Source organism: Arctopsyche grandis, unplaced genomic scaffold, assembly GCF_051622035.1.
Source record: "Arctopsyche grandis isolate Sample6627 unplaced genomic scaffold, ASM5162203v2 HiC_scaffold_390, whole genome shotgun sequence".
Lineage (NCBI taxonomy): Eukaryota > Metazoa > Arthropoda > Insecta > Trichoptera > Hydropsychidae > Arctopsyche > Arctopsyche grandis.
The window spans coordinates 13795-26093 of record NW_027518530.1 but is presented as its reverse complement, the minus strand read 5'-3'; the positions used below and the strand labels follow the sequence as shown (position 1 = coordinate 26093).

The window sequence follows — 12299 nt, the reverse complement described above, 5'->3', positions numbered from 1 at the left end:
TTTACCCCAAACTCTTACTTTATTTAATAGTTGGTTATATATAATTAAAAACCCCATATTTACCTCAAACTCTTACTTTATTTAATAGTTGGTTATATATAATTAAAAACCCCATATTTACCCCAAACTCTTACTTTATTTAATAGTTGGTTATATAATTTTAAACCCCCATATTTACTCTTACTTTATATATATTTGGATTTTATAAAATTGTATTTTTTGTGATAAAAGAATTATGTAGAATTATTTATTATTCTCGAACATGTTCCTTATATTTTGGAAATTAAATGTCCTTTTCTCAATACTTTTGTCACTTAAAGATTCCTGGCTTTGGGTGTCTGTTTCACACCCGGTGGTTAAATTACTGGATTTTTGTTCTAAATTAAGTTGTGACATTAGTTTTTGTTGCTTCATCCTTTCGTTGCCTGGTCCCACTACACGATCTACAACGGCTTTAACTTCAATAATAAGGCGTTCAGATTCATCATAATTTAGAACGGATCTATTTGTAAAGCATCTAGTTATTTCGCTAATAATGACTGCTCTTGCATATTCATAAGTGTGAACTGGTTCCTCCTCACATTTTCTATCTCTTGGATCATCTTTTCGTCTAAATGCTATTAAGTCTAAAATTTCTTCTCTTGAAAGAACAACTGTTCTGAGTCTCATTACATCCTTCATATGATTTGTTTACATTTTATCTTTTTATGTCAGAAATTCAAAACGTTTCTGTTTTCAAAACAAATCACAGATTGTTTCTGATATTAAAAGTTTAAATTAACGAAATATCATAAAATTGATAATATTAAAACAAGAAATTGATATCCATCGATTTTAAACTAAATATTATTTCGGCTAATCATTTCCTTCAAAATTAAAAATAATTGTTTTTAATTAAATACAGCTAAAGTGCTATCTTTGTTTATGTTTCAATTTGTTGTTTTATATTATGAAAAGGCAAAGTAATTTGTGAATGGTAAATACACGGTAACGTAGTTTGGCAATGGTAAATGCACGGCAAAGGAATTTGTGAATGGTAAATAAACGGTAACGTAGTTTGTGAATGGTAAATGCACGGCAAAGTAATTTGTGAATGGTAAATAAACGGTAACGTAGTTTGTGAATGGTAAATGCACGGCAAAGTAATTTGTGAATGGTAAATAAACGGCAAAGTAATTTGTGAATGGTAAATACACGGTAACGTAGTTTGGCAATGGTAAATGCACGGCAAAGTAATTTGGAATGAGAAATGCACGGCAAGAGTAAATCGTTTCGGCTAAAAGTATAAATGAAATTTAAGTCTTTGTAAAAAATTTTTTAAAAACCCCTACTTTAAAAAAAGAGTTTATGATATAAAGTGATTTTGGCAATAACGAGTTTCTTATAGCTATTAAACGTTAATAAATACCCCTTGTTAGACCACTAACTTCTATAACATCTAATTTATTTGAAGAACTTTGGTATAATGAAAACCATAATTTATAAATAGTAAGAGTTTGAGGTAAACATGGGTATTTATTTAAGTATAATATATATATCCAACTTAATTTAAAGTATGAGTTTGAGGTAAACATGGGTATTTATTTAAGTATAATATATATATCCAACTTAAATTTATACTCAGACCTACTAATTACTGTGTTTTGATATAGAATTATGTAAAATTTTAAGTTTCGGCTGATTATTATCTTTACACTAGATTATAGAAAATACAAGTTAAATTAATATTTTGCCAATACATCTCCCTTAATTTGCACAATTCATTCTAATATATAAAAGCAGGGCTATTGCAAACATATAAAAGTTTTCGTAACATATTAAAAGACTGTTTTTTAAATTAACTTAAACTCACATAGGCTGAATTAACATAGGGGGTAAGAAGTTTTAACGATTAATATTTGTTTACTTGCCCTGTAATAAGAAATCTGAAAATATGATTTGATAATTAATGGATTAGTTCTTTAAGTAAAATATAATCATAACACGGGTATTTATTAAATAATATTAGCTTAAATGGTTATGATTTAACCAAAAAGCATATTCAAAAATTGTAGAGCGTTTGTCCAATTATCTCAAAAAGATGTTCCTGTTTAGTCCCAGTTAATCCGTGTTGCCAGATCTATGTAAATCAACTCATTCTGTAGTTAAAGTGTGATAATAATCTCAGATAGTGGCAGCAATATTGTATGGCTTAGTTGAGCAAAACATAATTAAACTTGTTGTTGAATGACCAACTCGTGAATAAGGGTAAACTAAATGCTGAAATAACAGAAAAGTGTCGTTTTACAAATGATTGTACTATGGGAATTATTCTACACTCTATACCGTTTGCCCAGGTTAGACATTGTCACTCTAGACAAAACCCCCAAAGTGGAATCTTGTTTCTATGGGAATTATTCTACACTCTATACCGTTTGCCTAGGTTAGACATTGTCACTCTAGACAAAACCCCCAAAGTGGAATCTTGTTACTATGGGAATTATTCTACACTCTATACCGTTTGCCTAGGTTAGACATTGTCACTCTAGACAAAACCCCCCTGCAGTGGAATCTTGTTACTATGGGAATTATTCTACACTCTATACCGTTTGCCTAGGTTAGACAATGTCACTCTAGACAAAACCCCCAAAGTGGAATCTTGTTACTATGGGAATTATTCTACACTCTATACCGTTTGCCCAGGTTAGACAATGTCACTCTAGACAAAACCCCCAAAGTGGAATCTTTTTCCCAATTATAAACCTAACAGGATAAATTGAAAAGACATAAAGGAATAAAAATTTAACCGTTCTTAATTAATTTTATTTAATGAGATAACATTTTAAACAAAAATTTTCGAGTTTACAGAAACTAAATATTTCAAGATATTTTGCTTCTTATTTTTAGATGCCAACTAAAGATAGGATGCCTTAAAATCGACTCGCTTTATAAAATTATAGCAATAACAGCAGTTCTACTTTATATGGTAGAAATATCTTTTTAATTAAAAGTAAGAGTTTGAGGTAAACATGGGTATTTAGTATTAAATAAATCTAACTTTTATATTTTTTGCATAGAAATCTCTAAAATAAACTACCATCTTTAATTTATTAGAAAATTTATGTTGTTCTCTGAAAACTTATTAGACATTAGGGGTTATTTAATTAAGACTATGTCAACAAGTATAATTTATGTTGTTATCTAAAGACCTATTAGACATTAAGGAGTAAAAGACTATTTCAACAATATTTTTCATTCTTTTTATATTTTTTGCATAGAAATCTCTAAAATAAACTACCGCCTTTCCCATTCTTTAATTTATTTCAACAAATTTACATTATTTTCTTTATATTTCAAATGTTCCCATCCTTTAATTTATTACAAAATTTACATTTCTTTATATTTCAAAGATTCCTTTCTTTAATTCTCTTGCTTATTTAAAATTTATAAAAATTTTCATAAAAAATTTTATTTCTGACTTAGCTCTTAATGCCTTTAGGAATTTCAAACAAGAGAATAAAGAAAATAGCACCAGTTGATCAAGAAGCAAGAGAAATAGCAATTCAAAAGAAAGTTTACAATCTTGCAAATGCAATAAAGATTCCTGCACCAATAAATCAATTTAAAACAATGTTAATGGGATTGATCTTGACAAGACTTTAGATCTTTTAAGAAACTATAAACCAGAAAATAAAGAAGAGAAAATTATTAGGCTAAAAAGTGAAAACCCAAAAGCTGGGCCTAAACCTATAATTCTTAAATTTGGATTACGTCATGTAGTAGATCTTATTGAACAAAAGAAGCTCGGGTTTGTTGTAGTTGCAGCAGATGTTGCACCAATCACCCTTGTAGTGGCAATCCCAACACTTTGTAAGAAGTTTAACATTCCATACGCTATTGTACCCTCTAAAGAAGTACTCGGAAGCCTTGTTAATTTAAAATCAAGTGCAGTTGTAGGACTTGAAGGTGTTAGAGCAGAGCACCAAGGCGACTTTGAAGATGTAATTAGAATCGCCGATGCAATGTTCAGTAGCCAATATGAAATGCATATGACAACAATTGGAGGTCGTATCGCTAAAAAAGCAGAGCTTTAAATAAATTTAATTTTTAAAGTGTTGAAGCTGTAAAATAATTGTAATTTTAATTAATCTAATTTATTGTAAGAAGTTGAGGTAAACATTGGTATTTAAGTATAATATATATATCCAACTTAACATTAATAGTCGAATATAATCAAAACAAGGGAAATTTTTTAGTAAACTTAAATTATAATTTTAATTTATTATTGTTATAATCGGTCAAGATTAATACCCCCAATGTCAATAAATATTTTAAGTAGTAACAATTATAATCAATCGAAGATAATAATAACAAGGGTTATTTATATTAAGAGCTTGTAATAAGCATGGGTATTTATTTAAGTGTACTATATATATCCAAATTTAATTAAATAGCATTAGCTTAAATTTTAAATACCGGGGTTTCGTAAACTTAAATTGTAATTTTAATTTATTATAACCAATTGAAGATAATCATAACAAGGTGGGATATTTAATAAACTCGGAGATGACCATAATAAGGCGATATATTTAATAAACTCGGAGATGACCATAATAAGGCGGGATATTAAATAAACCACGGGATGACCATAATAAGGCGGGATATTAAATAAACCACGGGATAATCATAATAAGGCGATATATTTAATAAACTCGGAGATGACCATAATAAGGCGGGATATTAAATAAACCACGGGAAAATCATAATAAGGCGGGATATTTTACAAACTCGGAGATGACCATAATAAGGCGGGATATTAAATAAACTAGGGGATGACCATAATAAGGCGAGATATTTTACAAACTCGGAGATGACCATAATAAGGCGGGATATTAAATAAACTAGGGGATAATCATAATAAAGCCGGATTTATTGAATATTATTAGCTTAAATAGCTATATAATCTTGTAATTTATAGCGCAACCCGATAATTATTAGTGTTATCTAAATACTATTAGACATACGGGGTTCTTTATTTAAAGTAAGAGTTTGAGGTAAACATGGGTATTTATTTAAGTATAATATATATATCCAACTTTTAATACTATTTCTGAAATTATTGTTCTTTAAATATTACTGCGCTTGCTTTTATGAATGTTTTATTTTAAGTTTCTAAAAAATTTTTTAAGAAAACAATTATTGGAATTGTGATTTCATAAATTGACTTTTAAATAAATCTGTAAAAAACAACTTAGCAGTTAACTCCACTCTAAAACAAATAAGTTGACTTTATTTACATTTTAATGTTTAATTTATAGAAAAAATATGACTTCTTTTAAATTTTCTCAATCTTTTTATGTTTCCCTGTCATTCAATTGATTAATATTTTCTTTATTTATTTGAAGCTTAGTTTATTTCTTTTACCTTTAGCCCCGACCGGGTTACAGAGAAACACACGAAGAAAACTAACATGTATTAACAACTACAGCTTAAATAAATCCAACATTTTTTTTTCTTAGTTTATTTCTTTCTTATTTTTTCTTTCATGTTTCTCTATTCTTTATTTTTTATAAAAATTTTATATTTATCCCCAGAAATGGCCAAAAGGGTAAAAGACAAAAATGCGCCTAAAAGACCATTAACCGGATTCCTTTTATTTGGCAATTACCTTCGAAACAATGAATCAACAATTAAAGCTTTACCAGTCACACAACAAGCATCCGCAATTGCTAAATGTTGGAAAGAACTTAATGAAGAAGAAAAGGCGGTTTATAATCAACAATCTGAAGTATTAAAAGAGGCATATAAGCGTGATGTGGAGGCATACGTACAGACACAAGCTTATCAAGATTTTCAAGCTGCACAAGGAGGAGCTGGAGTATCAAAATCAAAGCCTAGAAAAAGACAAGGTACTACTAAAATTTCAGGATATCGCCTTTTTGTAAAAGATAACAAGGACATAATCAATGAAGGTCTTAATGAAGAAGATGTTGCAAAACGTCATATTGCTAAATGTGGAATCAAATGGAAGATGCTCTCAGAAGAAGAAAAGAAAGTTTACACTGACAGAGCAGCACTTTTGTCACCTGAAAACACAGAAGAGAATAAAGTAGTTTCAGATGAAGCGGAAGAATAAATTATCTTTGCAAAATTTTAATATCAAACAAATTTTATTTAATATAAATTATAGAGTTGGATCTTTTATGGTATTTAGTGGGTTAATTGGTATTTTTTATTTAATATAAATGATAGAGTTGGATCTTTTATGGTATTTAGTGGGTTAATTGGTATTTTTTATTTAATATAAATAATAGAGTTGGATCTTTTATGTTAAGTAAGAGTTTATATGATGGTATTTTAGTGGGTTGATTGGTATTTTTTATTCAATATAAATTATAGAGTTGGATCTTTTATGGTATTTAATGGGTTAATTTGGTATTTTTTATTCAATATAAATTATAGAGTTGGATCTTTTATGGTATTTAGTGGGTTAATTGGTATTTTTATTTAATTTAAATGATAGAGTTGGATCTTTTATGGTATTTAGTGGGTTAATTGGTATTTTTTATTTAATATAAATTATAGAGTTGGATCTTTTATGGTATTTAGTGGGTTAATTGGTATTTTTTATTCAATATAAATTATAGAGTTGGATCTTTTATGTTAAGTAAGAGTTTAAGGTAAACATGGGTATTTAAGTAAAAATATATATATCCAACTTGTTATATTACAGTTTATATGATGGTATTTAAGTGGGTTAATTGGTATTTAAAATAAAAGTATATGAAAGGTGTAGATTTTTTAATTAACAGCACATATATTTTTAGTTAGATTTGTTAAAATAGTATTTAATAACTTTTTAAATAGCAGCAAGATAGATTAAAATCCCCTGTGGGTATTAAACGGCTTTATAACAAAATACAGAAATATTTAATTTCAATATATCAAATCGACGATAATCATAAAAAGGGGTATTTATTAAAAAGAAATGGCTTAACAAGGTTTAGTACAACCTCAAAAACACAAATATTTAAAATAGGATACATTAAAATCCCCTGTAGGTATTAAACGGCTTTATAAAAAAAGACCGAAATATTTAATTTCAATATATCAAATCGAAGATAATCATAAAAAGGGGTATTTATTAAAAAGAAATGGCTTAACAAGGTTTAGTACAACCTCAAAAACACAAATATTTAAAATATGATACATTAAAATCCCCTGTAGGTATTAAACGGCGTTATAACAAAATGCAGAAATATTTAATTTCAATATATCAAATCGAAGAAATTAAAACAAGTCTACTTATTAAAAAGTATTGGCTTAACAAGGTATAGTACAACCATTTAAACTACTTGCGGATGTTTTAAATACATACAAAAGTTTTTTAATTTAGTTTATATGGAATATTAATTAACTACAATAATCGTTTGTGCAGTTAAACAGTAGAAATTCTTGTTTTTATGATCAATAACCTGCTTAAACATTGTATTTCAGTTGTGTGACAATAACCACAAGTTAATTAAATTTAAAAAATAAAAGGAAAAATAAGCTCTTAAACAGGGAAATCGCTAATAATTTAATTAGACTGGCAGGAAAAATCTTTTAATTTAATTGTTAAAGTCTAAGATAATCATAACATGGGTATTTATTAAATAGCATTGGCCAGAACAATTATAATATAGGCGTTATAGTCGAATATAATCATAAAAATTCTATTTATTAAATAGCATTGGCCAGAACAATTATAATATAGGCGTTATAGCGGAATATAATCATAACCAGGGTATTTATTAAATAGCATTGGCCAGAACAATTATAATATAGGCGTTATAGTCGAATATAATCATAACCAGGGTCTCTATTAAATAGCATTAGCTAAATAATTTCATTCCATTCCGTTAATACCAAGGAGATTAGCGATGAAAATAGTATAATTTTGTCTGTAAATGTTTTAAAATCAAATAAACACATGTTTTAACCCTTAACCCTTTTTTAAATATAAATGTTATGAATATCCATATTTAGTGGTAAAAAATAATTTTAAATAAATCAAAAAATATGATAGTTCTACACGTCAATAAAGAGGCATCTTCCAACTCTGATGGTTTATTTAAAGTAAGAGTTTGGGGTAAAAATTAATATTAATTTAACTTTATATTTTATAAATTTAATTTTAAATGAAATTCTTGAATTTATTGCTAAATGACTTTTTTGTTTGAAAATATTAATAATTGCTGTAATAGCGTTTCTAAATAATAAATGAGTTAGGTCTTCAGATAACAGCAATAGATATAAGAAAGTTGAATATTTGAACAATAAATGCCATCATTTTCCAGCAGTGCTTTATTTTAACAAGTGATGTACTTAATATCTCTCTAATGTAACCTTTTTCTAACAATGCTTTATTATAACAAGTGGTGATTTACTTTATATCAACTCCCGTGCCATCATTTTCTAACAAAGCTTTATTATAACAAGTGATCATTGAATTGCATTTGATTTTATATCTCTCTAATGTCACCTTTTTCAGCAAATGCTTTATTATAACAAGTGATCATTGAATTGCATTTTATTTTATATCTCTCTAATGTCACCTTTTTCAGCAAATGCTTTATTGAAACAAGTGATCATTGAATTGCATTTTATTTTATATCTCTCTAATGTCACTTTTTTCAGCAAATGCTTTATTGAAACAAGTGATCATTGGATTGTGATTTACTTTATATCTCTTTAGTGTCATCGTCCTCAAACCATGCTTTATTTTAACAAGTGATCATTTGCTTTATATCAACTCCCGTGCCATCATTTTCTATCAAAGCTTTATTATAACAAGTGATCATTGAATTGCATTTGATTTTATATCTCTCTAATGTCACCTTTTTCCAACAATGCTTTATTATAGCAAGTGATAATTTGCTTTATATCAACTCCCGTGCCATCATTTTCTAACAATGCCTTGCTATAACAAGTGATGTACTTAATATCTCTCTAATGTCACCTTTTTCTAACAATGCTTTATTATAACAAGTGATCATTTACTTGTGATTTACTTTATATCAACTTCAATATTTAAATAATTAAGCCGCATATCTTAAATATTCAATTAATAAATATATATTTCTTTGAAATGTCTTTATTGTTTTTAGTAAAAATAATTAATTAAGCACCCATGAAAAAATTAATTGGTGGGAATTGGAAAATGAATTGTGATTTTAGAAATATTGAAAATGTAAATGATTTTTATACTAAATTTCAAGATGACATAGATGTTTTTATAGCCGTTCCTTATATTTTTATTAGTGATTGTAAAAATAAATTTCCATTGCAAATTAATTTAGCCGCTCAAAATATGAGTTGTTATGAAAGTGGTCCTCACACTGGTGATATTTCTGCAAAATATTTATCATATTATGGTGTTAAATATGTTATAATTGGGCATAGTGAAATAAGAACCGATTATAAAGAATCAAATAAAAGTATAAACAAAAAAATGAAAATTGCAATTAAAAATGAAATCAGGCCTGTTTTATGTATAGGGGAATCATTAGATAAACGGGAATCTGGGAATTATATAAGTTTTTTGAAGTATCAATTTGATAATTCTTGTAAAGGACTTGAAAACAACTTTTTTGATATTGCATATGAACCTTTATGGGCAATAGGATCTGAAAAAGTTGCAAATAATGAACAAATAACCGAAATTATAAAACAAATAAAAAAATGGATGAAACATTACAATATTGAGGGGAGATGTTTATATGGTGGTTCTGTTTCATATAAAAATATTGAAATTTTAAAAGAAATTGGATGCTTAGATGGTTTTTTGATCGGAAATGCTTCACTCGATTCTGAATTTTTTGAAATTATTAAGGCATTTACTAATAAATAAAGAACCATTTTAAGTAAGAGTTTGAGGTAAACACGGGTATTTATTTAAGTTTCTTATTTATCCAGTTTTTTTATTATAAAACATATTTATTGTTAAGTGTTGAAATAGTCTTAAATAAATAACCCTTAATGTCTAATAGGTCTTCAGATAACAACATTAAGTGTTACTATTTTAGTTTCTTTATACCAAAAAATAAAAAAAATTTATTTTTTTAACCAATCAAACTAATTTTTACCCATAGAATTAATCACTAAATAGCATAGCATTTATACTTAATGTTTTTAATTAAACAAACTAATTTTTACCCATGGAATTAATCACTAAATAGCATAGCAATTATACTTTTTTTAATTAAACAAAATAATTTTTACCCATGGAATTAATCACTAAATAGCATAGCATTTATACTTTTTTTAATTAAACAAACTAATTTTTACCCATGGAATTAATCACTAAATAGCATAGCAATTATACTTTTTTTAATTAAACAAACTAATTTTTACCCATGGAATTAATCACTAAATAGCATAGCATTTATACTTAATGTTGTTGTGTATGTAATAATATCCACATTTTTAAGTAGAAATCGCCACAGAAACCAAAAAGGGCCTGCTAGCTACCAGGATAGGATCTGGCTCAAACTAATATGCAAATGTACGATTTTTAAACAAATACCCTCACCTTTTGAGAATTTTTTTAGAATGAGATTATATTTATAGATCAGTCATATTTAAACATTTTGTTGCAAATACAAAAAGCATGTTAATATATGATAGTTGCCTTATGTCATCGGCGATGGTGAAAGCTCTTTATTTTTAACGTCTTCAATTTTTAAAAGCATTTATTTTAATTATGTTAATATAGGATAACACAACAACAATTGTTGTTATTGGAAGACCTATCTAAGCGGCTGTTTAATTAATACTATTTTAACAATAATTATTTAAGGAATAAAAAAAAAATCGGATTTAATGAAAAGTGGTTGCCTACAGCAAAAAAAGAAGTTGCCCACAAAACTCTGGGAGGCCCCTATAGCATTTCTATCCCTTTGCCGACAGTCGGCGAGCCTTAGGACTAAGTGTCCCATTGACCTTGAGCTGGCGTTATAATTAGAGACAGTACCATACTGTCTTTATTTAAGGAATAGTTCTAGTATCTACAAATAAAAACAACACTGTTGTGTAATCGACTATAAATATAACCTCAAAACCCCCTTAATTATTAATTACTTTAATAATGAGGAGCTCACGCCATCTTTGATAGTAGAAGGGAGACAGTTAAATGATTTTACTGCATTTCTAATTAAACTTACATAAAAAACTGGCTATTAAAATTAAAACTACAGAAATATTTTAATAAATTTTTTATAACCAAAAACACATCACTTTTTATATTAAACTCAATTTATTTTTAAGTAAAAAATTAAACAAGGCCTTTTTTAACAAATATCATTTTCAGGACTCAAATGTGCAATTGCAAGATCAAATATTTTAGTAACCGTTTCTGGTAAATAATTATCAGATTTAAACAATTCAAGCTCTTTAATAGCTTCCTCTTTACTTTTATTTAAAATTGTCATTATTAATTGATTTTCTTTAGTACTAAGAACATCATCAAAATCTGTTTTATCAACCAAAATCGTTAGAATTTGTTTACATAATTTATAATATTTTATATCTAATTGATCAAGAATTTCTATGGCAGCCTCTAAATCATTTAATTCTAATTGAATATTTAAAAAGTTTTGAAGACATGATTTAAGATGATAAGTACAAGATGCTCTATCCCTTTTATATATTAAAATAGCTTTTGAATATATGGTAGCAGCTTTTTTCTTATCTATTTTTGAGTAAGAATCTGCTATTTTAGTATATGCTTGTCCTGCATTCAGAATTTTTTTCATATTTTCTAATAATTGTGCATAAAGAGTATAATATTCTAATGATTTTTCTAAATCTATTGACTCTAATATGTCATGTAATTTTCTGTAACATTCAGAAGCACAAAAGTCACCATATTCATCTTGTTTCATTAAATAAGTTTTTGCACCTTCCTCATAGAATTTGACTTGCTCTTCTGATGTATTACATTCGAAAGCAATTTCACAGAAAAGATCACCAGATTCAATAAAATCTGGTTGTTGGAAAAATGAAAATGGGAACATGATCGATTTTCTTAGTTTTTGAGCCTTTTCAATTTTTTTCTGTGTTCCATTGGTCATCTTACCCTTTTTAGTGTTTGAATTTATAAGGAAAAATTTAAAAAGAAACACAATGAACAGAATAGTTCACAAATGTAAAAGTCAATGATGATAATAATAAGGGGATTTATTAAATAGCAATAGCTCATTTTATTATAATCTAGCCATAAATAATAAATTTGAATTATCAAATGAAAAGCAATAATGAAGCTGTGCAGGAATGGAAAT

General features: G+C 27.2%; 2 protein-coding genes across 2 annotated transcripts; both read left to right on the top strand.

Annotated features, from left to right (window-relative positions):
- The first annotated feature begins 3468 nt into the window (after positions 1-3468).
- On the top strand, positions 3469-4073 carry LOC143922111 (uncharacterized). The gene is made up of 2 exons (XM_077445366.1): positions 3469-3552; positions 3636-4073. Exons 1-2 carry the CDS (start codon positions 3469-3471, stop codon positions 4071-4073), a joined length of 522 nt encoding a protein of 173 aa, XP_077301492.1.
- Positions 4074-5575: 1502 nt separating this feature from the next.
- Positions 5576-6115, top strand: LOC143922110 (high mobility group protein B3-like). The gene has a single exon (XM_077445365.1). The coding sequence runs from the start codon at positions 5576-5578 to the stop codon at positions 6113-6115; it is 540 nt and encodes a 179-aa protein (XP_077301491.1).
- The last annotated feature ends 6184 nt before the right edge of the window (positions 6116-12299 follow it).